Source organism: Leptodactylus fuscus, chromosome 8, assembly GCF_031893055.1.
Source record: "Leptodactylus fuscus isolate aLepFus1 chromosome 8, aLepFus1.hap2, whole genome shotgun sequence".
NCBI classification, from domain to species: domain Eukaryota; kingdom Metazoa; phylum Chordata; class Amphibia; order Anura; family Leptodactylidae; genus Leptodactylus; species Leptodactylus fuscus.
This window is the reverse complement of record NC_134272.1, coordinates 64300489-64327491: the sequence shown is the minus strand read 5'-3', so window position 1 is coordinate 64327491 and position 27003 is coordinate 64300489. Positions and strand designations below refer to the sequence as shown.

The following is a 27003-nucleotide window of genomic DNA, read 5'->3' as shown; positions in this document are numbered from 1 at the left end:
AGCGTCTTGCAAGAGCTGCTGGGTCCTACAGGACCCAGATCAGCTCTGTATACTGTGTATACAGCGTGCAGGAGGCTGTATTCCTCCTGCAACTGAGGCTAAATGTACCAGCCTCAGTTGCAGGGGAAATCAGCCTCCAATACAAAAAAAAGTGATCAGATGTCCCCAAAGTTCTCTTATCACCTTATGGGGACACAATCTGAAAAAATAAAATAAAATATAATAAAAAAGTTTTTTAAAAATGTAAATAAAATAATTAAGAAAAAAACAAACAAAACGCTAATAAAACGCCGTTATTAAAGGTTATAGCCCCACCCCTGACGACACCATACAAAATAAAAATTACCGTAACGGAGAGGAAAAACTATTTTATAAAGTTTTTCAGTGACACTTTGTGTTATTAAATAAAAAAAAGAATAATAAATTGAAAACCAGACACAATTTACCTCCTATTAGGTTTATATTTTCCCGGATATAAAAAAAAAATAAAACACATTTGAAAAAAAAACAAAACATAAAAATAAAGCCCTATGTGTCCCCGAAAAAAGAGGCAAAAATTAGTTGACTGAGACATACGGGAAAAATGTTACAGCCCTCAAAACCGCACATACAAAATAAACCTAAAATGTGTCTGGTCCTGGACCACAAATTGGTGAAGTGGTTAAGGGGTTAATATCTACCCAGCCCGCAATGTTGACAACAGGAAATAAAATGGAGGGTCAAAATGAATAAGAAGTGATAAAACTTACTTTGCCAAAGCTGCCCCTACCCAACATAGCTAGCTGGACATGAATCTGCGGGCAGAGATGGGGGGACATGAATCTGTGGCCAGAGATGGGGGGACATGAATCTGGGGACAGAGATGGGGGACATGAATCTGTAGGCAGAGATGGAGAGGACATGAATCTGGGGACAGAGATGGGGGAACATGAATCTGGGGGCAGAGATGGGGGACATGAATCTGTGGGCAGAGATGGAGGGACATGAATCTGGGGACAGAGATGGGGGACATGAATCTGTGGGCAGAGATGGAGAGGACATGAATCTGGGGACAGAGATGGGGGGACATGAATCTGGGGGCAGAGATGGAGGGACATGAATCTGTGGGCAGAGATGGAGAGGACATGAATCTGGGGACAGAGATGGTGGGACATGAATCTGGGGGCAGAGATGGAGAGGACATGAATCTGGGGGTAGAGATGGGGGGACATGAATCTGGGGGCAGAGATGGGGGGACATGAATCTGTGGGCAAAGATGGGGGGACATGAATCTGTGGGCAGAGATGGGGGGACATGAATCTGGGGGCAGAGATGGGGGGGACATGAATCTGGGGGCAGAGATGAGGGGGGACATGAATCTGGGGGCAGAGATGGGGGGGGACATGAATCTGTGGGCAGAGATGGGGGGGACATGAATCTGGGGGCAGAGATGGGGGGACATGAATCTGGGGGCAGAGATGAGGGGGGACATGAATCTGTGGGCAGAGATGGGGGGACATGAATCTGGGGGCAGAGATGAGGGGGGACATGAATCTGTGGGCAGAGATGGAGGGGACATGAATCTGGGGGCAGAGATGGAGTGGACATGAATCTGTGGGCAGAGATGGGGGGGACATGAATCTGGGGGTAGAGATGGAGGGGACATGAATCTGTGGGCAGAGATGGGGGGACATGAATCTGGGGGCAGAGATAGGGGGACATGAATCTGTGGGCAGACATGGGGGGACATGAATCTGGGGGCAGAGATGGGGGGACATGAATCTGTGGGCAGAGATGAGGGGGGACAAGAATCTGTGGGCAGAGATGGAGGGGACATGAATCTGGGGGCAGAGATGGAGTGGACATGAATCTGTGGGCAGAGATGGGGGGACATGAATCTGCGGGTAGAGATGGAGGGGACATGAATCTGTGGGCAGAGATGGGGGGACATGAATCTGGGGGCAGAGATGGGGGGACATGAATCTGGGGGCAGAGATGGGGGGACATGAATCTGTGGGCAGAGATGGGGGGACATGAATCTGTGGGCAGAGATGAGGGGGACAAGAATCTGTGGGCAGAGATGGGGGGACATGAATCTGGGGGCAGAGATGGGGGGACATGAATCTGGGGGCAGAGATGGGGGGGACATGAATCTGGGGGCAGAGATGAGGGGGGACATGAATCTGGGGGCAGAGATGGGGGGGGACATGAATCTGTGGGCAGAGATGGGGGGGACATGAATCTGGGGGCAGAGATGGGGGGACATGAATCTGGGGGCAGAGATGAGGGGGGACATGAATCTGTGGGCAGAGATGGGGGGACATGAATCTGGGGGCAGAGATGAGGGGGGACATGAATCTGTGGGCAGAGATGGAGGGGACATGAATCTGGGGGCAGAGATGGAGTGGACATGAATCTGTGGGCAGAGATGGGGGGACATGAATCTGGGGGTAGAGATGGAGGGGACATGAATCTGTGGGCAGAGATGGGGGGACATGAATCTGGGGGCAGAGATGGGGGGACATGAATCTGGGGGCAGAGATGGGGGACATGAATCTGTGGGCAGAGATGGGGGGACATGAATCTGGGGGCAGAGATGGGGGGACATGAATCTGTGGGCAGAGATGAGGGGGGACAAGAATCTGTGGGCAGAGATGGAGGGGACATGAATCTGGGGGCAGAGATGGAGTGGACATGAATCTGTGGGCAGAGATGGGGGACATGAATCTGGGGGTAGAGATGGAGGGGACATGAATCTGTGGGCAGAGATGGGGGGACATGAATCTGGGGGCAGAGATGGGGGGACATGAATCTGGGGGCAGAGATGGGGGGACATGAATCTGTGGGCAGAGATGAGGGGGGACTAGAATCTGTGGGCAGAGATGGAGGGACATGAATCTGGGGGCAGAGATGGAGTGGACATGAATCTGTGGGCAGAGATGGGGGGACATGAATCTGTGGGCAGAGATGAGGGGGGACTAGAATCTGTGGGCAGAGATGGAGGGGACATGAATCTGGGGGCAGAGATGGAGTGGACATAAATCTGTGGGCAGAGATGGGGGGACATGAATCTGTGGGCAGAGATGGGGGGACATTAAAGTGAGGGAGAGATGGAGGGAACATATAATTTACAGGTGACTGTAGGAGGATTATACTGGGGGGGGGGCTCACATAGAAAATGAAACAGAATGGGCGGAGTCAACATAAAAGAGGGCGGGGCTAAGTTTGCAGCACGCCGCACATTTTGTCCCTCTTTCTGCTCTGCGTAAATTGTGAGGTATGACATAGTAAAGCAGGTATCATCTGCACATGCGCAGTTCAATAAGTCTCACGGACTACACATCCCATAATGCTTCACCACCGAGTAATTTTATCTGCGACTTCTGATCATGAGACGCTGGTGTGACTGGAGGCTAAACTTCCATAGCAGGCTGAGAGTTTATTGTGCAGGCTCCTCAGCTTGTGACCGGGGCGGGACATCGGAGCTGTGCCCTGGAGATGATACGTGCGCCCGCCCGCGGCTGTTTCCTCTGCAGGGGTGGCAGGGCGCTGAGCCGTGCTGTATAGACTCTATACTATAGAGAGTGTAGTGCTGAGGGGATAGCTGGGACTTGTAGTCCGTATAACACTACAGCAAGCAAGGAGAGCCCGTCCTGCTGCAGGTGGAGTGCACTGTAGTGTAGCACTGGCCGGTGCAGAGATTGTATTGCACCCGAGCAGCACATAACCCTTAGTGCTATGGGAAATATGGCAGCACAGTGACATAGTGATGCATATTGATCTATCCTGGTTACCTGTAGACAGTATATAGGTGGCCGGTGCAGGTATACAGACTCCAGGACTATGTACAGGTCATGTGGACTACTATGGGGAGTAACCGGGGTACGTTGTAGTACAGCGAGGGCCTAAGCACTTTATTTAGTTGGTATAATGGAGAAAGACCAGGTTTGTGAAGCACATGAAGAGGACAGAGATGGCGATGAAGACGCGGAGAAGAGCCGTGATAATGGAAAGGAAATAGATATGGAGTCCATGATGTGTGTAATGCGAGAGGTAGAAAGCACATTTTCTGCAAAGGAAATAAAACCAATAGACCCGCATGACCGCGACCATAGAGACCAGGGCAGAAAGTCAGATGAAGATGGATTGAAGGAGACAAAACCGGATACAGAGAGGGAGAGGAATCATGGGGCTTACAATAAGCGGGGTGAAGAAAGGCATATGGTCAGTCAAGAAATAGATGTTGTAAGTGATATTAGCGATTCTGTTACCAAAAGGATGGTTGGGGATCCACCTGTCCGCACAGTCAGAGAGGACTGTCTACATCGGTCTAGGTACAGTGAGTTGGCAGGAGACATGGGTCAGATTGGTAGAGAGGACCTGGCAGCACAAGGTGGCATAGATGCAGCCTATCAACCAAAGGCATACAAAGCTGAGATGTCTTCTGAGAAGTTTCCAGACACGGCATGCCTGGCGGCGTCCTGTCCAGAGGGTAGTCCTATGGATTATCCATATGTGGACTTCAACACCAGCGAGTTCATGGTGATGTGTGACTTTGTTGCTGCTGATGACACACAGGTATGGCGGCATATGGGGAATTGTGACATTATTAACATATCACTAGTAGGTGTTAAGCGCAGTGAATGTTTGACGGCCGCTTACACGCATTCCTATGGGAGTGCGGTATTCGATGAATACTATTCGCTCAACACTAATCACCAGCAAATGCAATCATGATCTGATCAGTTGGGGTCTTCCGGGACTTCACCGGATGAAAATACATTCTGTCTGATCTTCTAAGAAGAGAAAATCCCAATAGAGTAAATCTAATATTTGGAGTAGACTGTTAGAAAATGCCTCAAATCTATTACAGTGGCTGAAGCTGGATGATAAATACGTCTTTAGATACTTTGTCTAACTTTACACCACCTTTTAGTTGTTCCATATTGCACCAGAATTGTGTGCCAGATTTTTTTGGTGCACTCTCCCTTGCCCACTAAACCATGTCCCTCTGCCGAGCAAATGGCAAAAATGTTATAATGATGTTGTTAACCAAATATTCTGTTCTATCAGACATTTATATATAGAAATCCTCTTCTCAATACCCTATCAGGGCATTCTAAGCTGATAGAATAGTTAGTAGTCAGTAGTTTACAATAGCTAGCCACATAGAGAATTCTCATTACACGGACAATCCTTTAGTGTCACTGAGCACCGTGCAATGCTTCATGTTTCCATGTAGTGGCGCTAGAGGGGAATAGAACTTTTGCCGCTGCGTTCCACCGCAAAATATGTGATCACTATGGGTCTTAATAAAAGCTGTGATTGATATATTCATACATCCTTCTGTCACTTCATTGATGGCCCCAGAACATGTTCACAGGCTCCTGATCGGTTTCCAGCCCAAGTTGGGGGGCCTAAGCTCGTTCCCCAGATTACAGTTATTACATACAGAGAGCAGTCACCTCCAAATCTAAGTCTATTGGATATGACAAGTAATCTGGTGACTTCCATAAATTCCTAAAATAAAGAAGGTATTAGTAGTTTTTTCTTAGGTTTTATTAATTTTCTCTTTGCAGCTGAGTCTGTCTCAAGGAGACAAGGTCCTCCTCCTTAATGCAGTGACCGCAGAGTGGTGGTGGGTTGAGCATAATGGTCGCTGTGGGTACGTACCAGCTACTCATCTGTGCGGAGTAGATGATGAAGAGCATTCTGATATAGAGGATCCCTGGCAGGATGAAGAGTATTATGGAAGCTACAAGACACTAGTAAGACACTTTCACATCTATACATAAGAAATGACTAAACCCAGAACTATAGAACGATTCCTCTTTATTTCCATCCTCTAGAAACTACACTTGGAGATGTTGTCTGATCAGCCTCGTACACAGACATATAGAAATGTCATAAGACAAAACAGCGCAGCCCTGAAAGGCAAACGTATCCTTGACCTGGGCTGCGGAACGGGCATCATAAGCTTCTTCTGTGCACAGCTTGCAGAGCCTGAGATGGTAAGTAGTTAATCCGGACATATGAGCAGTGTTGGTACTAAGCCATCTCTGGGAGCCTTCACACGGAGTAAACGCTCCGCTCATTCTGAACGGAAACTCGTTCAGAGTGAGCGGCGTTAAAACAGATCCCATTGATTTGTATGGGTGCCGGCATACGCGCGCTCCCCATTGAAATCAAAGTATCTCGCACTCCAGGTTGTAACCTGCAGCATGTCAATTATTTCTGCTTGTTTGAAAAAGTATTAGGGTCCATACACACGGAGTGGTCACCAAAACCCGGCTCACATGTGGCCACCAATGGATGCATCATTGTACAGTATAATCATGTGTTCATTGGTGGCTGAATGCAGCTCCCGCCATGTAAGTATCTATCCTAAAGCAAATTCTGCTGCTTCTCCTCATATCATTGGATATTGCCCCAAGTTTGGCCCAGAAATCTACTTGTGGGAATCTGGCCTGTCACTCTACTTTATATATGATCTTCTTTCATGTCGTTTGACACTGACATACTGGCGGTATTATACACTCTTCCATCGCCTTGTACTGTCGGGGGAGGAATCCTCACAGCCCAGCGATGAGGTCCGCCCTTCTGACAGTGGAGGGATATCAGTGCTGAAACGAACGGCACTGATATCTCTGGCACTGGAGCACGTACCAGCAAAGCTGACGGTGCACTGGATTCACCCTTACTAGCTATATGTAATACTGCCGGGGTCACAGCACATGAAAGGTCCTCTTTAAATCTTGAGATGCTATTGTGGAGCACGAGTGTCTTTCCTATGATGTGACCCATTTTGTGCTGCTCACAGGTGTATGCAGTAGAAGCAAGTAAGATTGCCGAACAGACACGTAAATTGGTGGATGAGAATGGATACTCGAGCATCGTGCAGGTTCTGAGTCAGAGGGCAGAAGAATTGCAGTTACCAGCCAAGGTTGACGTCCTTGTTTCTGAGTGGATGGGAACTTGTCTGCTGGTATGCAGATTTTTTTTTTAAATCATTTTTCATATAAACAGTTTAAGGTAAATTTCAATTGGTTATCCACTAATATTACAACCTGCAATCCAGGTGCAGGAGAGGAGGGAAATATAAGTAGATATGTGGGTATAGATTCTCTGAAAAGGGTCAAGGCTAAAATGTTCCAAAATAGCAGCGCAAAAAATTGTGGCTCAAAGTAAGCAAATTAAAATGTGGTATAAAAGTAGACAAGAGTCTAAAGATACGCCCGATTTATCATCCAGCATCAGCTACTGTGATCAATCTGGTGTATTTTCAGACTACCTGCCTAAGTTTGTAGTTTAATTTAGTATGTTAACCCATTAACTGCCATTTTTTCAATAATACGTTAACTGCACCCTGAAAATGACCTCGTGTGCGCAAGGCAATGCATGCACGTGATCAGTGTAGGTTCCCTATCATTGGGCACCGTCCTGCTGGAGCACATGGATGTCCTGTTTCTAATCCTCAGTGAAAGATGGTGTTCGTATGTGGATTAAAGTACCTGATCCCCAATTGGGGATCATGGCAGATAATGGGTTAAGATTATCCAATCGCTCACATTTTCTTCCATGTCAAACCCATTTCAAACTCTTCCATCTGCAGTTTGAGTTCATGTTGGAATCCGTTCTCCTAGCTCGTGATCAGTGGCTGAAGGAGGATGGCATGATGTGGCCAAGCACAGCTCGTATCCACATGGTGCCATGCAGTGCAGACAAGGAGTATGCTTCGAGGGTCCTTTTCTGGGATTCTCCTTACAGCCTGGACTTTAGTGTCTTGAAGTAAGTGGCATGTGGTTTGAAGATGATAAATTAAATTTCAAGTTTGTCACCTGCAGCTTAAGTCACTAGACCTTTGAACCCCAACCAGTGGCTTGGGACCTGCCAGCTTTTGGTAATATCAGATACCATCATTAATTTGTAGCACCCTAGAGAGCGTGGCTTTGTAAAAGGTAATATGTGGGGCAAAAGCATATCACTAGCAGGTAAAGGGAATACGTCTCCAGGAAATGACCCAGTACTAAATATGCAATTTTTACCCTGATCACCAAGACTGTGGCCATGACTCTAGTCTCACGACCAAAGATCTGTCACCCTACAACTCCTTCACTAATGTAAGTGAATGGAGTTGCATTGCGACTCTGAAAAGTGCTGCAACTGCAGATTCTAGTCACAAAAAGAAGTCATGGTCATAGTTCAATTACATTAGTTAAAGAGGCCCTTTCATTACTTGGGGCACATGCAGTTTTATATACTGCTAGAAAGCCGAGAATGCGCTGAATTCAGCGCACTCTCGGCTTTCACAATCGGTGCCGGTACCGTAGCTCTTCACCGTCAGAAGGGCGTTTCTCACAGCAGCGTCTATAGCACTGTACTGTGAGAGTGGTTAGGAACGCCCCCTCCCCTCCTGATAGTACTTGTCCATACCTCACCGCTCTCACAGTACAGCGCTATAGGTGCTGCTGTGAAGAAAGGCGTTCCTGACTGACTGTCAGGAACGCCCTTCTGACGGTGAAGAGCTCGGTACCAGCACCAATAGCTCTTCTCCGGGGGCACAGATCGTGAAAGCCGACAGTGCTCTGAATTCAGTGTACTGTCAGCTTTCCAGTGGTATATAAAACCGTATGTGCCCCAAGTGATGAAAGGTCCTCTTTAAGGGGTCTCAGGGCAACACCATGATCTTGTGTGGCAGGATTTGTGTCCAAAGTTCCACAAACTTATCTACTCCCCTTCCTTGCACAAAACCTGCTTAGATAACTCTCCCATAGACCTCAGAGATCAGCCGTTTCCCCGAGCATGCAGTTTTGTAGCTTTGTTTACATACTAGTTGCTGCACTTTTCGTAGATTTTAGACTTGAAGTGGACACTGTTGCAGCATCAATAACCATTGCTAATAAAAGTATGATGAGTGAGCAACACATTGCCAGGCTTTAAAACAATGACAGGAGACGGTTGCTGTAGAAACAGCCGATTTGCAGAGGTCTCGACAGTCAGACCTCTCACCAATCTTAGGGACAGGTCATCAGTTTAAAAAGATGGATAACTCCCTTCAAGAGTAAGAATCATTACAAAAGATTTTGACAATACGCTGTTCTATCACTATGTCCCCGTACCTCAGTAGTGCCAACCCAGGTACTAAAGTTTTCTTTTATATGTAATTCTGCCAGGAGTTACTGTACAGTAGCAAACAAATAGCTGATTAAAGCCCAAGTAAGAATAATATAGGAGATCGAGGAACACTGGCCTGCAAATATATGAAGGCAAGCAGCTAAAACACAGGAAAAAAATATGAGCAGAGTCAGGAAAGCTGCTTGGTGTCTGTGAATAATATCCCATCTGTAATCTCACAAGCAGCCAGAAGTCGATAAAAGTACATAGAATACAATTATTATTTTTTTCTTGCATTGTAAACTGTGAGATTTGCAGAATGGTTCAGGGGGGGGGGGGGGGGGTGTGGACGATGTGAGAAGAATCAACACCACCACTCACTGTGAAGCAGTCTTGCTTATCTAATGTATCTATGGACAGATCTTTGCTAGCAACGGGGAGTGAACTACAAATTGGCTAGAAGGGAGACACCTAGGCTGATAGCCGGCACATTTTTAATTAAAGTGCATTACATTTCGGTCCAGAATAGCATGATTTATGAAATGAGACCTGGTGGTCTGTAAAATTAGTGATCATTTAGGTAATCTAGGACAGACTTGGTACAAATGAAGTGTCTTACAACCCAAGTACTGTACTGTAGAATTGTCATCTTTCTTTCTTCACAGGCCTATGGCTATTCGAGAATTTTTTTCCAGACCAAAACCAGATTATGTATTAAAACCAGAGGACTGTCTGGCTCAGCCTTGCACTTTGCTAGATGTCAATATGAAGACACTAAAGATAGAAGACTTAGAGGTGAAAGTGCTTTTTCATTTGGATTCTTTGTAACAGGAGTTACTATGGAGTATCGAGATCCTTTATGTATGTTCTCTTTAGAGAATGGACAGCAAGTTTCACTTCCATGTGGATCATGACGGCGCTTTTCATGGATTTACGGCTTGGTTCAGTGTGCAATTCCAGAATATGGATAACCAGGAGCAGGTGGAGTTAGATACAGGACCTTTCAATCCGTACGTAAGATAGTCTAAAAAATACATGTTAAATGAATGGGAGCTGCGGAAGCAGGGCCGCAAAATCAGACCTGTTCTGTCGGCCTGCAAATGTGACTGGGTCAGCGTCAGTGAATGGGTCCGTGTGCTATCCGGGAAAAACTGTCATACAGTTGCCTGCAAGGGGGCTAACGGTCATGATCGCTGGCGGGACATTGCCTCGCATAAACTGGGAAATGTACTGTTGACAAATGCAAACTGTATGGGGAGGGCCGATTCATTCCTCCATGCAGGGGGATTAGGACCTGATGCTGGATGATAAATCAAATTTATCTGAGCACACTAGTCCAATTTCTAGATCACTTTGGTTGGCTTAATTTGAAGCAGAATTTTAAGCCCAAATTTTAGTGCAATTTGGTACTGTGTGGAAGCACCCTAAGAAATGTTGTCTGCATTGAAATTGTTGCTAGCAGATGATTACATTATAGAGTATATTAAAAATAGGAAGTTTAGCAGAGCCCCTATAATTCTGTTCTGTATTCAAATCAGTGTTATATTTTCTATATAGAAATCTAATGGTGGTGTCCCAAGATTTTATTTTATTTCAAGATATGTCCCTTCCCTCAGGAACAGCACCGTGTGCATGGGCTGTGTCACATATTGCAACTCATCCCCACTTAAGCAAATGCCACTTAGGCTAGGTACACACCTGTGCCCGCTCTCCATTCCACCTGAAAAACGCAGAGAGAAAAGTGCTGCAAGCAACGCTTTTCTCTCCACAATTTTCGCCCTTTTCAGGCAGAAATTTGTTGGACCTTATTATACCGAAGGCTTTTTTTTTTAAAGTGGGTTAGGTATCCATTCCGGAAGGAAGGGGGAGGGGTCCCAAAGCAGGCCTTAAATGGGTTTTCCCATGAACCTAACCATATTTAAATTTGTAGACAATTAAATGTTTTAATATAAATTATTAATGTTGCAAAGTTCTAACCCTCTTATCGGTGGCAATCCTTTTGTGTTGATTGATTGCCAATGGATACGACCACAAATGCAGGAAGTTTCTATGGTCAGGGGCTTGTCATAAACCCAGCCATGATTTCCTTCTTGTGACCAGGCAGGGACATTACATGCATGAGAATATAACCCAATCACAATCACTGAGTTTCTGACAAGTCCCAGACCATAGAAAATTCCTGCATTAATAGTCATACAAACGTAAACATGGTTATGTTCATGGGAAAATCTTTATGAGGTTGCGACATTCAGACAAGCGCTGTGGCCTCTTCATTGCATACTAATAGAGATGAGCGAGTGCTGTTCGGATTAGCTGATCCGAACAGCACGCTCGCATAGAAATGAATGGAGGTAGCCGGCACACGGGGGGTTAAGCGGCCGGCCGCCATCAAAGTGGAAGTACCAGGTGCATCCATTCATTTCTATGGAGCGTGCTGTTCGAATCGGCTGATCCGAACAGTACTCGCTCATCTCTACATACTAAGCACATTGTGTATGGTATAGCAGCACTTTTCTAGTATTATCATTGCTGACAGATTCCCTTCGTACTTTCCAAGGCTTACTCACTGGAAGCACACACTGTTCATGCTGGACAAGCCTTTGCAAGTTCACAGCGGTGACCGGATCGCCGGCTCGGTAGTATTCAAGAGAAATCCTATATGGAGACGTCATCTATCTGTCACTATAACCTGGTCTATATCTAGTATATCACTGACAACCATACAAGTGAGTATATTCCTGTAAGCTGTGAAAGGTCAGAGGTTTTGATCTTCTGTATATTATTGAAATTCTTCTTTTTGACAGGATGGCTGCAAAGTATTTCCCATTTGGCGGTGATTATTGAAGGGATTTGGCGTCACTTGAACTAACTTACACGTGTAAAACTGTGCAATATCCAACTAGATGCCAAAGACGTCCCCTGATGCTAGGTCATTGCTTCTCACACTGTAAGATGTGTTAACACTGGAACATGTAGTATTATAACCGATAGAGAACAGGCGATCGCCAATATTTGGGCTTGACGTAAAACCTAAATGATGAGACACAGAAGGCCGGCAGTGCCCACTGACACCACTACGGACATTTTTAAAATGTTTAATGTGCTTTTTTATCATTTTCGTAATATCACAGGTAACTGACAGGCTCTGTAGTGTTTAATGGAGTTATTTTTTTAATTGTTTTTTTTTTCCTTTTTTTTTTGCTATAAAAACTACAGTGTTAAAATTGGAGTGGTCCTGTCCCTTTTTGTTCAGAACCGGTCGGGATGTCCTTTAGGCCGATGCACGTAATAAATTATACCGTCTCTGTACATAATTACATTCAGTTCAGTGATGAGAAGTGAAGTAGCAGCTCACAAAGGGCTGGTGAACATTCACACTTTGGAAAAGTCCGTCTTGGCTCAGGGGGCCCAGAGGTGTCCCCCTATACACTAGATAAAATAAAGAAAAATTCTATGTGCTCAGATTTAGGAGATCCAAAAATTCACATTATTGCATGGATTTGGGCTCTGTAAGGCGACACAACACAGGAGGCAGGACGTACGCTGCACAGAAAACACAGCATTGGAAGGTGGGGGTTCAGGAAGCTACATCCAGTGCCACAGTAAGAGGTAAAAGTTCTTTAGTTACATTCCGTTCTGAACATTCTTGGCATGAAGACGATTTGCCTCCATCTGTGACTAGGAGCACGCCTGGGTGGTGGGAAAAATGCTCAAGAAGGAAGACAGCAGCAATCCAGCACCTCGATGAATGGAAGTAGTATGTGGTCTCCTCCGCTCGGCTTGCTTTTATTCCCAGCACCCAGTATAAGGTCAGATAAGGCAGGGAGCAGCTTGTCTTTTCTTTCACATGTTGTATGCCACATAGATTGGATCAAGCTGATCGGCAAGAAATCCATCACGTAGGTGCATACGCTGCTTTTCTCCTCGTGAGTTGATGGGAATAACACCTGGGTCCACGATGACCACAACGCCAACAATCAGATAGTGCTCCTCCAATACTACGTTGGTGACTAGCGCCACGAGGTCGAGGGCCTCCTGCTCTGGTCCATCCAACTCTAGGACAACTACAAGAAGGTTTGTCCATGTGAAGACGGCACTGTCAAAGCAATAATAAAAAGTTACATGTGGGCCCGAAAAACGGCAAAAGTCAAACCACAAATAAATCATCTTATGCTATGTACTCACCATTCAGCAATGTTCTTGTGAGATCGAATCACTGATGTCTCTATGTCAATGGGATGGTATCTCATGCCTCGTAACTCCAACGTTTCATCAAGGGACCCAACCACATAGAGGGCATCGTGTCTCTCTGTATAAAACAATCAGTGTTACCCTGTGACTTCTGGCTTTGTTTTGTTATCCCCCTCATTGCCAACCGTTGTACCTACCTCCACTGGCATCAGTGAGCTCAGTTCTGCGGAGAAAGCCGAGGTATCCTGTCCGTGCCCAGACCGTTTGTGTGTCACCAAAGCTGAGTCTTGCATTGAAGTGATCAGCGTGCAAAGCCTCTTCCCCATACACTGTATAATAACCATTAGCATTGTGTGGGCTGCTCACCCAAACCTGGTATTTTTGAAGAAAAAAAAGTCACTTTTTTTCTTTTTTTTGGGAAAGAGCCACATTTAACCCTAACTACTGCTTATTTACCTCTCCCAAATGAGAGTCTCCAAGAGGGCCTTTGGTTTCTGTGTGTGCAATAATGACTTTCACACCAGGAAGAATCTAGAAGATAAATATGAAGATTTACAATATGCTTAAAGCATACCCGTAATGACTTTTCAGGATAAGCTGCACTGTGTGTGTACATGAGGAGTAACACGCTTTTTGGCCATTATATGACCTGTTTCCATCTCTAATTCTCAGTTTTTCCTGACCTGGTGGGTGCAGACCAGTTGTTATAACTAGAGATGAGCGAGTACTATTCGAAACTCCCGTTTCGAATAGCACGCACCCATAGAAATTAATGGACGCAGGGGGTTAAGCGGCCGGACACCGGTAAAGTCTGCATGCCGGCCGCTACCATTCATTCCTATGGGTGCGTGCTATTCGAAACGGCCGTTTTGCTCATCTCTAGTTATAATATCTTCCTGCATCTTTATCAGCACATTATGATATTAGGAGAAGCAGCAACATGGAGGACCTCATACAGCAGCTAGGGGGCAGTGTAGCTGTAGGGTTGAGCAGTAGAATACTTACTACAGTCTTCAGCACAGTCTGTGTGTTCAGTCTGCAACTACTACCTCTTCCCCCTCTCCTTTGACTTCAGTGGGAAGCATGTCATCTGATCCCTCACTTAGCTAAAAATCTGTCTTGACTCAAGACGGATTCAGCAGTAAATTCATGATTCAGAGCCATTTTCCATAAATAAGATATTACAATTTTTTCTATAGTTTCTTATACTTTTTTTTTTTTTTTTTTTACAAGAGCACAATCTAATGTCAGCCAGTCAAGATTCATTCTGGCAGGCATATTTTCAATTTCATCATGCCGAGAAAATGTTCCTTTGGAAGCTGCCTACAGATCAAGGAATACGGGGTCACATTCTATGAACAGGGCAAGATGTAAATGTTGTTATTCAGATGATGTCCTATCACTAACACTCGTGATCATTCTAGGAAAACTGGGAGACCATCCTCTGGATCCCCCCCTCTCTCAACATGGGAGATGGTTGTACTCTGAATCTTCATGGTTACCCCTACATTCTCCTATAAGAGCCCCCCCACGTAAATGTCTTGGATATATGCCATCGCTATCCGATGACGACAAAAAAAAAATCCAGGAAGGAAAATTGCACTGCTGTCAATTTCAATTCTTTATTGGATCAATGGCAATGCGTTTCGACACCTAGTCTGGTGTCTTCATCAGGCCAACCTGGCGGTGTTAGTGGGTAACAACCAAGGGTTGTTTGGTCCCCGGGTAATGAAACAGCTGTCCATGCAGCCACATCAAGATCTACTATTACCTTGGTGAGGCGCTATTTTTTATCTATTATCGGCTTTTAGGTTACACCAATCAGAATATTACCTTTCCAGACTCCATTAGGGGCAGACTATGTGGTGACCCCCTCTCCACCAGTCGCACTCTTAAGACAAGAGAAAACAGTCAGAAAGGAAATTCTATGAAGCAAGACGTAAAGTGAGTTGATAGTGAGTGTCAGTACCTGTCATGTCGCAGAGCTCGCATGTCTACGTAGACAGTGGTTGGGTCAGGACCCGCCGTGCCCTGTAAAAGAGCATCAACTTATTTTTTCCATCTGGGACAATAGCGAGAGATTATTTGGAGCAGGGACTGCCATGCAGGTGAGAAGCATTACAAACACATTCTAAAAAGCGCATGGTGTACAGTCCTGATCTACCTTGTACTTGTCTAACCACTAGGCCTCAATATCATCTGTTAACACAGCCAACAGAAACTCCTGCCTTGGGCTCAGCCTAAACTTGAACACAGACCCCTTCTGCCATTCCTGTGCTGACATACACTTCTGTTGCACTGCCCAGCGGAGCCCAGAGCAAAGCACGCTTCAGTTAGCATGTCAGCACACACATGCAGACCCCATACCTGATCAGCAAGCTTGCCCAGTCTGTTGGGCTGAAAGAGGAACCATAAAGAGAAGTGAGAGACCAAATGAAATGACAGTGACAGCGGGAGTAAACAGAGGTCGAGAAACTCATCAGAAGACACAAATGTCAATATGACACCTCCACACTGCCTCCATTATATACCTTACAGATACCAGTATACGCAGACCCCCAACAGCTTACCTGTAAACAAATGGCCACATTGACCCGACAGCCAAACGTGGTGCTCACTGCTCGGGCGGACAGTCCTAGGTCCTTGAACAGCTTCGAGAAGGATTGCGTAAGCGAGATCCGTGGCCTTTCTTCTGCTACCACCATACAAGTGCGTACACAGGACAGGTTCACACCCCGGGACTGGGCAAGGGAAGGAACACATCAGGGAAAGGATTTAAGGTTTAGGAAAGGAACAACACGTAAAAAGAAAAGGAAAATACGGTATGTAACAAGAGGGTGAGCTGGGGAAGTAAGCAAAAAAGACTGGTTTAGGACACAATGAGGGAAGAAAGCTAGAAATGGTGAATAAAGAAATAAGATCTTAGAATAATGAGCAGATCCTTACCTTAAGGGTGCCCGTCTGTGTGCCCAGGCCCCTGGTACACATCTCCATGACGGAATAGGAGCAGAACGTGACACGTACTTTGTATTGACTCACTGCACTGAGCCATAAGGATGCATTAGTCTCCAGCTCAAGAGGGGGGACTAGGATGGATTGGTGCCCAGAGTAAATACTGTAAGGACATGGGAGGAGGGATGGTTACATGACAACCAAATACATGCAGTAAATTTGTATAGAATGTCTTCTGAAAATAAAGAGAACCCCTCCCTTCCCAGGACTCTATACAGACACCACTAGTACGGGATCTGAGCAAACCTCACAACATAGAAGCCGAGTGAGAATGAGCCTTTACCTGCACAAGCACCAAAGGGCAAAACCTAAGCCACAGTACGGGTCTAGACAAATGGCAATCTGCCGAGATGGGTACAACTCGCATTGCAGTTTTATGGACCGACATAAGGCACTGCAGGCTGAATGAGACATCTGCAGATGAAATAAGACCGGCTTAAATTTACAGACACACACAGTGCAAAATCCAATATGGAACTGGTGGACTAGAGCTAGGAATACAGATGTACATACTTTATATACATAACAGCACATACACTACAGTCAGTACATACGTAACAGTACATACATTACATAACAGCACGTACATTACAGTCAGTACATACATTACAGCACATACATTACAGTCAGTGCATATGTAACAGCGCGTACATTACGTTACTATGTTACCTTCACTCCAGCTAAGATCCCTGTGGTAGACACACTGAAATCCAAATAAGCCAGAGTATCTGGTGACGATGGCCGGAAAACACGAGCTATCTTCTTCTTGGGCATGTCTTCTGTGGAAACATGAAAGCAAAGCGACCAATAAATACTCCTTTAGGTGGATGCCCAAATTGTGAAATGCAGAGGCAACCCCCCCCCCCCTTTTTTTTTATAGTACCAGCAAAGTGAATGAGATTTCATTTACTCTCATCCACACATTTTTTGGAAAAAAAAAAGCTGCAGAAGAGTGTCATTTTCAAATCAGCTGCATGTTAATGTCACCCATGGAATTGCAAGTATTTTTCCTACAGGCTTAATAAGAGAAGAAAAAAAAAAAAAGAGAGAAAAGTTCAGCAAAAATTTAGTGGAAAATGCTGCAGAAAAAAAATGCAACACGTTTTTGCAGATTTTTTTTTGGCAGCACTTTGCTACGTGGGGCCTTACCCCATGTTCACATCTGCGTTGGTATTCTGTCCAGGGCAGTCCGCATAGGACCCCCCTGAACGGAATTCCAAATGCATTTGCAAGCGTTGTGCAGTAAAAAGCACATGGATCCCATAGACTATAATGGGGTCTGTGTGCTTGCTGTGCGCTGCCTGTATGAATCATGCGTGCAGGAAGGTAGATTGTGAACTACTTTCCTGTCCGCATGATCCCTGCAGAGATCTGGTGACAAGCACACAGACACCATTATAGTCTATGGGATCCATGTGCTTTCACTGCACATCGCTTGCAGTTGTGTTCGGGATTCCGTTGGGGGGGGGGGGGGCGTAGACGCCCCGGACAGAATACCAATGCAGATGTGAACGAGGCCTTAGCTTTATTCTGTGAACCTGTGTTCATTCCTTAGAGATTGAAGATCACAGGTTATGACAAATATCGGTTATACATTTGCACAGCGGTTTTATGCATAACACACCGCCATCTATATTAATGTAGGCTCCGTCTCGCTATCTCAGGAGGGCGACTTACCAGTGTCCAGAATGGTCGGCCACGTCTTTATGTCTACAGCAGCAGCAGCTTCTTTTGATTTGAGCAAACGCATTATTGCTTGTGTTGTGAGGATACAAGCAGACTTGCTGACCTGTGAAACACAAAGTAACTATTTTATTGGTGCTACGGTCAGGTATTGTGCTGGAGGCCCCCACCTATAGCTAGATTCATCTCTCTATATACATATACTATATACTGGTTATTGATAGCCCCATAAGCACTGAATGGAGTGGCAGAGCGCATGCACCACCTTCACTTGATAATTCTTTGGTTCGGAGTACCAGTGATAGATTCAATATAATAATATGAGGATGTATTTATCATAACCACATTAGATAGAATTATTAACAACTATTTTGGACAGCTGTAAAGCAAATCAGCAAAATGGCAGAAACCCCCTTTAAGTCTTCCCCCTTATACCTAGTGGATAGAACAGACAGATACACAATCTTGATGCACTGACCTCTACAATCATCTTCACAGTAGGTAGAGTGGTTGCAAGGTTTTGCGGGTGTGGAGGACGCACGGTGATGGGAATACAACCAGCATAAAGGCAGCCAAAAAATGTGGCAATAAGGTCGATACCTAAATAAACCAAAATGTGGTGTCACTTTACAATATGTGGGACTGAATGAAGCTCCATTAAAAACGGTCTGCTATATTTATGTGTTCCATATTGTCTACTAAAGCAATGACTTGTAAGATGGTCCCCACACCTTAGATAGCCGCCAGTTTGTGCACACGCCCTTCTTTCTCCCAAATATACAGACTGGCAGCAACTTATCTCCAGTGTGATCAAAGGACCTGTCATGTTGAAATCCTTCATTTCCTACCAACTTCTGCCGTTGTAGAAATAATGTAGTCAAGTTGGTCCTTTAAAAACCGGCAAGCAATTCATTGCCATGTTGTATCTTATCAGTTCATCCCATGCCCACACAACACATCAGCTGGCACCTTAAGGAATTGCTACAGGCTATTAACATTGCTCTCACCTGGAGGAAAGACAAGGGCTACGTGATCTCCAACATTGAGACGAGCTTTCTCTAGCAGCCCGGCAGCCACACGTTCCGCTCGCTTGTGCAATTGCAAACAGGATGCTGAGCTGGCCACGGCCCCCTGCGAGCGGCAAAACAAGGATGGCAGACAATAGTTTAGTGGTAGCAAACCTCCACGATTCCCAGCACAAGGAATCACATCATGTTGTATCCTATTCCTTTAGCTGCTATATCCCTTGTGTGCTTACAATGCAATGATCACAACATAAGATCTATATGTGCAGAATCTAACAACGTCAATAAAACATCAGAGATACAGGTCATCCAATCTGCCCATAAAGTCCAAACACCTTTTGCTATAATGCACATTTTTGTCCTGCAATCTAGCAATTCTAATTTACAGGAAATATTGGATGGTTGGTAGAAAAGAAAGAAAATAAAATGTTCCTAGCAAATGTTACAGTCAAGACCTTCACCTTGGAATTAAGCAGGAGTAGCAAAAGATGGTCGGGGGTGGTTTGCGCCCTCCATTGTAACACATCAGCCAAGTACAGGAACTGCAAACACAAATAGAGGGCATTTAATAAAGAAGGGTTATGAAGGACAGCGCTATAAGTCTACTATAATCCTGTATACAAGGTCTTACCTTCTTTGCCTGGTCATTGTCTTCGAGCTGAGACACATCCCTACCACAAGCTTGTGCAATTCTCTTTCCAGCCACTAGGTTTCCCACAATCATAGAAGCAGGACCCACATCTAAGACAAGAAAAACATTTCTTATATTCTTCCTGGAACTCATTTCTGTTCTATACACACTAAAGTAATAGAACGGAGAGGAAAGTCCTTGACACGAGTTATATATTACCTGGCTGTTTCTGTCGTGGTTTTGGCAGGTTGGTGACACACGTGTGCGGGCACATGAGAACATTGCATGGATGCAAAGAACCCTCTAAAAAGTGCTGCTTTGTTTCCGAGATGTGAATCCCACCTAGAGGGGCTTTGGGAAGAGTGTTTGCAGGTACAAGTGCCAGGCAGTACACTCCCACTTGGTGAATGCTGTCTATAGCCTGTGGGAACAGAAAGAGAGGAGTAAAGCAAGTGCTAGACAATTGGCTGCAGCCCAAGGGTCTCATGGAAATGGGCTGAATTACCTGCAGTACCCTACTCATCCACTGGAAGCTGTCTTCTTCTGAGGAGTCCGGACGCTGCTCCGCTACCAGCACAATCCTCTCGTCATGCAGCACATTTACAGAAAACACGGCTATCCTAACAGAGACGAACATTCAAGCCTACATTATTATCTGTTCATTGTATCATCTTCTTAACCATTGTATTACTGTTTCAAAGGGATGTCCCGTTTGGGCAATATAATAGCAATCATATAATAAGAGCTGGCTGGCCAGAACAGTTAATTTTTGGGGTCTAGGAAGGCAGACCCCCTGCAAGCAGTTGGAGGACTTGTATGCTGATCAGGGTTATTACATAGTGCTGTTCTGTATGCACTGCCTCACATGATCAATAGCGCCTACAAACTAATTCTCCCCACCATGTGTTACCGCCATTGTATATTACTTTCTTACCTGCCTCTGTAAACAAACTTCATTGGCTCCACAGCGAGGGCCGTTGCTACTACATCATCACAGCTATGCCGGCGTCCACTTATGATCATTTGGCCATCCACTTTCCCAACAACAAAAACTAAACGCTCCTGTAAGGGGTGAAAGAACTGAATTAAATATCTAGGCTGATTAAATATCTGGGTGATTGGTGGGAAGGGGGCAGCAAGTGAGCTCCACACAGATCCTCTTTTTGGGGTCGCTTCAGATGCCCGTACTACACAGTGTATGGAGCCGGAAGCAGATAGCTCCATGCATGGTATACTGGTCAGGTGACATTACTACATTTCAGCTCCCACTGATGTCACTGGGAGTAGAGCTGCAGTAGCGCTGCCTGGCCAGTATACAGAATATGGAGTAATCTGCTCCAGGCTCCTTACACTGTATAGCACAGGGATCAGATACAGCCACAAAATGCTGATCTGTGCGGGGGCCTGACTACAGCAAGTATCGGACTATTAAAACAAAAAAATCTGCAGCGGTAGCGGCTGCTGCCAGGTCCCCTAATGTCCTGGTCCCTGAGGCAGCCGCTACCACGGTAGTTACGCCCCTGCAGTCTGAAGCTTCTCCTTCCCGTTCATATGCCGTGTACATTATGCAAATAATAATAAAAAAAGATTTGTATTAAACATATAAAAGACACTCAGATCTAAATACAGGGGATACTGGAATACTTACAGGACCAATGAAACCTAAAAGCCCAGTCCTAATAAACGAATGGCTGGAGACAGGATCCCCGTTGTTAGTAAGTGGCATAGTCTAAAAAACACGAAACACAGAAATGGTGAGATCTAACGGTATTATATGTCCAACATCTTCATGTATATGGTCAGTTAATGTTACGGACCTCAAATATATTCTTGGTAATTCCATGAAGCCCATAGTAGGCTGAGCCTGTGGAGTTTGAGGAGACACACAGCTCTCCAATTTCATCCGTCTTACACAGATATGGCGCCCCTTCCACTTTCACCACACACATGCTGGCTATGGAGAACAGACAATACGAGTCAGTATAATGTGCGAGTTCAAGAAACACTTGACCAAGGATATAAGTGAATCCTCTTACCTCCGGGCATAGCCTGGCCCACATCTTGCACGGTAAGAACAGATAACTTCTCCTCTGTGTCTGCTCGAATGACACCATAACTTAACCCGTTCATTGACAGAACTACCTTTCCAGGAGGAACGCCACCGAGATCTGGGGGTCTGAACATGACGAAATGAAATAAGGTCAAGGTGACCAAATCTCAAGCAGTAAAGTAAGGAAACAAGTGGCAGGCGTTCAGATAGAAGTGATAAGAGATGGATAAATCACCTGCGCATAGACACTGTGAGAGCCTCAGAGGAGCTGGCACAAGGACAGATGACTTCTGGTCTCAGACCTCGGGACTGGAAGACGTTGAGGAAGGCATCACAAGAAGATATAGACCCTGTAAAGAAAGATTCTCTTTAATTTTGGAAATTCTTCATTAAAAGCATAACACGCAGAAGGTCTGAAGAACATCCCAGTGGTCAGAATGGTATCCAGTGATCCACGATCTCTCCCTAATACATTACTAACAGGCTTTGATGTTAGGAACTTACATGGATTGGCTCCATCCGCCACAATAAGCATTCGCAGAGAACCTAGGCTGACGTCCCGCTGGTCCCTCTGTGCCAGAAGAGACCAGTGCATGTCTCTGGACTTCACTAGTGCAACACGGGCTGCAGAAAGAAGCAAGAGGTTCAGTGTAACAAAGAAAAAAAAAACATTTGTAAGGGTTTCACAAAGACAGAAGTTGTCCAGCGACAAGCCGATCACCGATCTGTCTTTTCTAACATCAGGCAGCTGCAGAGACACATCTGACTGGATAGTACATGTAAGCCATTTAAATAAATGGCAGATCATGCAAAACAGGTCAGAGCCGGGTCCACCAGAGTGCAAAAGGCTCCTAAATAGCAGGAAGCCCCATTTATGGGACCCATATGTCCTCACAGGTCTCTCTATGAGACAACACACTGACCGGCTGTTCACCACTGGTACTAACACAGCGCTGTACACTGTGTAGTGGTCGGAAAAGGTACTGCAAGCGCCATACCATTCAGCTACATAATACGGAGAAAGGAACAAGGAACATACCTTTGTAGACATTGACTTTTTGGATCCAGGAGAGTGGATTTACCTTCATCAGAGCGTATGGGATGCTAACTACATGCATGCGGTTCATGACACTCTGTGAGATATGAGACACACGTTAGTAGGTAACACTCTTTCTGCAGAGCTCTAGTATATATGGAGTTAGGATATAAAGGGACTCACCGTCAGAACCGCATGCCATAGACCGGCGTCCCTCTTGAAGTCCAAAACATTTATCAATGTCTCAGCTACAAAAACAAGTACAAAAGTCAGAATAATGTGACAATCTGCTTCTGTTTCCATTGTAATGACATCTCTAGTGTGTTCACATATAAGGGGGTTATTTATCAAGACTGGTGCCAGGAAGAAGTGCAGTAGTTGTCCAGGCATCCGATAAGGGCGCGGCTTTTATTTCCCAAAAAAGGCCTTTAAAAGATGTAAAACGATTTGGCTGCTTTGGGCAACTACTCTACTTTCTTTTCAGTAATGTAAAAAGCCCTTCACAATGCCTTGTGTAATGTCACTACGCGTACGGTTAATAACAATGATGGCTGGGGCAACATGGTGGCTCAGTGGTTAGCACTGCAGCCTTGTGGTACTGGAGTCCTGGGTTCGAATCCTGCATTATGCCTGTAGAAGCTGTGCAGTCAGAAAATGCAGGGTAAGGCAAGAGTACATGCACATTAACACTATGCGTACCAGCACCTTTACTATTACCTGGATACAGGTGAATTACCACAACAATTGACCCGTGTGAACATGCCCCTAACCTTTAACATGACAGTCATCATTTACACTGTATCTTAAGACCAATCATATGAATGAAACACTGGATGCCATTTTCTATATTGCATTATACCTGACACACTCACCTTCTGAGTAGCCACATGCTTGAGTGAGTGCGTGACAGTGTGCCAACATGGCTGACTGAGACACTGTGACGCCCATAGTGCTACCTTCTTTGCTGGTCTTGTACTGCAGATGAGAAGTATAAGAATCAGCAGAGAAATTAGGAAATGACCCCCTGATTTTTCCCAGCAAAAATATTCTGCTTTATGACTTTACCTCTAACCATAACATTAAAATTGCACCCCCTCCCCCAATGTTCCTTTTGCATTGCACAATCTGAATTGCTGGTGACTTATGGCTAGATTATCATTATCACTTAGCATTAAACCAGTAACACTTTATTCCAGTCTGTGTTCCTCCGCTCATATTTTTTCCCTCCACTTGGTGGATGTCCCAGAAGTGGACTCTTCAGACATTTATGGTCTACTCTAAGGTGGTAGTTTTTCTACCCTAAATCTGCAGTAATGTGTTCATCTACCTGTAGGTAGCAAAAAGGGGAGGTTAATTGAAGAGAATAACACATTACTGCAGGTTCAGGCTGGAAAGACTACAGCCTTAGGATATACCAGACATGTTGGATCTCTGAGGGCCCCAAAATGGGAGCAGATTCCCCGTGTCTTATCTATACATAGGCTGTGTTCTCTTCGGAAGTCTAGAAACAGTTTCTGCATCTACTACTGTATAGACTTGTTTAGGAGATGCAGTAACAGCCCTCTGCTAGCCGGAATACCACTTTAACTAAAGCACCATATTGCTTACCTCAATATAAGCGGGGTCATTGCTGGCATCCCTGATATGGGGATACCAATCTTTGGGAGGCTTCATTAAGTGCTTTCCATCAATAACAAACCATGCCAGGCGAGGCCACCCTGAGAAGAGAAGAACAGCGGGTAAAGGCCAAGTCAGTCCTGCCAAGTTCATTTACCCAACACCCTTCCTGGTTTGGCTCATGTTACAATCCTCAGTAATCCCACAAAATATTCGACAAACTTGGATCAGAACCAGAAAATGTCAAAACTACATGTGAACAGTGCAATGGAGAAGAGAATCACTAAAATAGCAGTAAACAGAGTCCGACAAACCCCAATGACCATTAACATTGACTTTCAGGCAGAATGCCAACCGAGACTGTGGCACAGATGTGAACATACCTTACCATGTCATATATTGAATACATCAATTCCATACTGGCAATTTACTCTCTGATATGGACCAGTTTTGCACCTTATAGAATTACTGTTAGATTATTTGGCTTCCAGTACCAGATCGCAATCTGAACAGTGGCTAGCCTGGATGACAACTGATATATACAGTATGACACATCTTAGAATTGTATTTTTGTGATTTTTTTTTTAGCCATTGTATTGATTCGGTATAAAGAATTCTGATACTACACTAACTACAGGTACCAATTTCTGGACAACTCTATTACTCCACATCCTGGGAATGATAAAACACTGCAACCACTAGATATTCACTCCCGAACAAAAGAAAATTCACACTATGTTGCTCATTGCATGCATACAAAGAGGAGCGTGTTCTTAAGAGAATGCTTAACAAGGCGGACTTTGGATGCCTATAAAGATGTGGTCCTACTACTACAGTCCAGAAAACACAGCCGCCTATAAGAAACCAGGGTAAAGCCGGGACATGGAATGATAACAGTAATCTATATAGCACAAACTCATGCCGTAGAACTCTACACATATACAGAAAATTAGACATTACAGAGCTTACAGTCTGTAAGGTGGCACGCGCAGATGAGGGAGAAGATGTAGGGGGTGCAGCACTGTGTAAATCTTGGTTAGTAAGGGGGCATTCACTCTTGCGCCCAGTGTCCGCCTTGTGCCATTCCCCGGGGTTTCCGTCCTCAGCCCCGAGACACTGGACGTAAATCCGGCAGTCAGCTTTAAACCCATTCATTTGAATGGGTTTTAAAAGGTGACCACCTGCGGCCTCTCCACGGGGAAACGTTTTTTTTTTCCGACCAGAAATGCAGGACTTTGTGTCCAGCCGAAAAACAAACAAAAAAAAAAAACCGGACCGCCGGGTTTCCGTCCCCTGTCCAATTTCTCTGGGCTGAGGACGGAAACCCAGCGAAATGGCACAGAGCGGACACCGGGTGCAAGTGTGAATGCCCCCTTCGAGTAACAAGTTTAAATTGTATTCTATAGTGGATAGGCAACCATTGTAGACTGGCACAGGGTAGATGCATATGTGTAGTACTTGGATAGAAAGATGAGCCTGGCTGCATTTGTGTGCCAGGTCAAATGCAAAAGTTATGTCCTACGCTCCCATTCATTATAGGTATAGAGACTTGCTGCTTGTATTCAGGCAAATCTACAGCAAGGACAAGTGATCCCTGTTCTTGTTCATAGTGGGATTCCAAGAGAAAGATTTCACCTAAGCATAGATTTATGACCCATCGAACTAAAGCGTCTTAACAATAAAAAAAAAAAAAGAACTATTTTAACTATATTGAATGAAAGCTTACCTTTGAAAGTCACCACTTCTCCGGTCTGGGCTTTGGGTAGTCCTTTCTGACAAACATCTGTTGTAAGAGCCAGTGACACTCCACAACTACCCAGAAGGAAGCCGATCTGCTGACTGCCAGCGTCCTGCAAAGTATACAGGGCTCAGCATACGCAAATGGTACAGTCAGAAAGGGAAAGGCTAGTTGTCATGAATTACCTTCCTAGTCAGGGGCACTTCAATGGGCACAGGAATAAGGTCTGAAAGAAGACAGCCGTAAAATGCTACCATGAACATCACAGGGTCACTATTGGGGAACACAAGAGCCACCTGCAATACAAATGGAGGAGTGTGACATCAACAATCTGTACGTGGTCTACAGACTTTGCATAGATTAACAGTACACACGGATCTTCTATAACATTTATGGAGCTGATCAGAGCTTCTTCATCCATTTCTCAGACTCCTCTGTCTCCCCACACTTCTATGCCGTTTACTCATCTGGGTTCTCTGCTAAATTCATCTTGGGAGGCGAGACAGATTGTCAGCTCACACAGGGTTCAAGACAAGCTGCTGCAGCCTACAGTAAGTGTTTTACTGTCTATTAATACAGATACTATATTGTGAACTATACAGCTCTATGAGGTCTTCCATGTTGCTGCTGTATCTCTGTAAATAAGAATTAGTAAAAGGGGGAATATTTATTACAAGTATGGGGGTGTGAAGACTTGCCTTCAACAGGTCAGGGGGGGGGGGAGAATGTAGCAACTTGCATTTCAACTTGCCTGATCCATTAATTTATGCAAGTTATAAACAACTTTGCATAACTGAAGAATTCAGGTGAAAATAAGAAACTTTGTAATATATCTTATGAAAAAGTTAGTTTCTACATATTAGTCTAGGAAGAGGGGAGGGGGAGGATGAGGATGCTGCAAAAGAAATTCAAATAACTGTGATATTC

At 44.9% G+C, this 27003-nt stretch overlaps 2 protein-coding genes across 9 annotated transcripts in view; one reads left to right on the top strand and one right to left on the bottom strand.

Moving 5' to 3' along the window:
* The first annotated feature begins 3428 nt into the window (after nt 1-3428).
* On the top strand, nt 3429-12205 carry PRMT2 (protein arginine methyltransferase 2). Of its 3 annotated transcripts, XM_075283865.1 has the most exons (10): nt 3429-3737; nt 3791-4557; nt 5559-5747; nt 5829-5990; nt 6800-6964; nt 7592-7767; nt 9759-9888; nt 9970-10103; nt 11651-11819; nt 11898-12205. In XM_075283865.1, the coding sequence occupies exons 2-10, from the start codon at nt 3910-3912 to the stop codon at nt 11928-11930; spliced, it is 1806 nt and encodes a 601-aa protein (XP_075139966.1). In that variant the 5' UTR covers nt 3429-3737; nt 3791-3909; the 3' UTR covers nt 11931-12205. The 3 variants fall into 3 exon arrangements, with proteins under 3 accessions (XP_075139966.1, XP_075139965.1, XP_075139967.1); XM_075283864.1 differs by having other exon boundaries at nt 3429-4557; XM_075283866.1 differs by lacking the exons at nt 9759-9888; nt 9970-10103; nt 11651-11819; nt 11898-12205 and having other exon boundaries at nt 3429-4557; nt 7623-7766.
* A 175-nt stretch (nt 12206-12380) lies between these two features.
* DIP2A (disco interacting protein 2 homolog A) overlaps nt 12381-27003 on the bottom strand; it is a 54228-nt gene continuing 39605 nt past the window's right edge. For 2 of the 6 annotated variants that reach the window (XM_075283854.1, XM_075283855.1), the window contains exons 10-39: nt 26262-26372; nt 26065-26188; nt 24330-24439; nt 23594-23696; nt 22905-22969; nt 22725-22818; nt 22190-22309; nt 21921-22035; nt 21672-21811; nt 21453-21589; nt 21284-21364; nt 20570-20697; nt 20141-20255; nt 19855-20056; nt 19636-19745; nt 19466-19546; nt 18987-19110; nt 18458-18579; nt 17974-18085; nt 16966-17075; nt 16580-16710; nt 16231-16399; nt 15855-16025; nt 15652-15681; nt 15254-15315; nt 15118-15175; nt 13741-13815; nt 13482-13656; nt 13279-13402; nt 12381-13189 (exon numbers count right to left, since the gene is read on the bottom strand). In XM_075283854.1, coding sequence (XP_075139955.1) covers nt 12937-13189; nt 13279-13402; nt 13482-13656; nt 13741-13815; nt 15118-15175; nt 15254-15315; nt 15652-15681; nt 15855-16025; nt 16231-16399; nt 16580-16710; nt 16966-17075; nt 17974-18085; nt 18458-18579; nt 18987-19110; nt 19466-19546; nt 19636-19745; nt 19855-20056; nt 20141-20255; nt 20570-20697; nt 21284-21364; nt 21453-21589; nt 21672-21811; nt 21921-22035; nt 22190-22309; nt 22725-22818; nt 22905-22969; nt 23594-23696; nt 24330-24439; nt 26065-26188; nt 26262-26372 — 3552 coding nt within the window. In that variant the 3' untranslated portion in view covers nt 12381-12936. Of the gene's footprint in view, nt 13190-13278; nt 13403-13481; nt 13657-13740; nt 13816-15117; nt 15176-15253; nt 15316-15651; nt 15682-15854; nt 16127-16230; nt 16400-16579; nt 16711-16965; nt 17076-17973; nt 18086-18457; nt 18580-18986; nt 19111-19465; nt 19547-19635; nt 19746-19854; nt 20057-20140; nt 20256-20565; nt 20698-21283; nt 21365-21452; nt 21590-21671; nt 21812-21920; nt 22036-22189; nt 22310-22724; nt 22819-22904; nt 22970-23593; nt 23697-24329; nt 24440-26064; nt 26189-26261; nt 26373-27003 lie in introns of those variants that run through there. The other 4 variants (XM_075283856.1, XM_075283857.1, XM_075283859.1 and 1 more) reach the window with 3 other exon arrangements.

Coding starts and splice junctions, on each gene's coding strand:
- PRMT2 (XM_075283865.1), top strand. CDS start 3,910: ATGGAGAAAGACCAGGTTTGTGAAGCACATGAAGAGGACAGAGATGGC. Junction 6,965..7,591: donor GGATGGGAACTTGTCTGCTG/GTATGCAGATTT, acceptor TTCCATCTGCAG/TTTGAGTTCATGTTGGAATC. Junction 11,820..11,897: donor TATCACTGACAACCATACAA/GTGAGTATATTC, acceptor TCTTTTTGACAG/GATGGCTGCAAAGTATTTCC.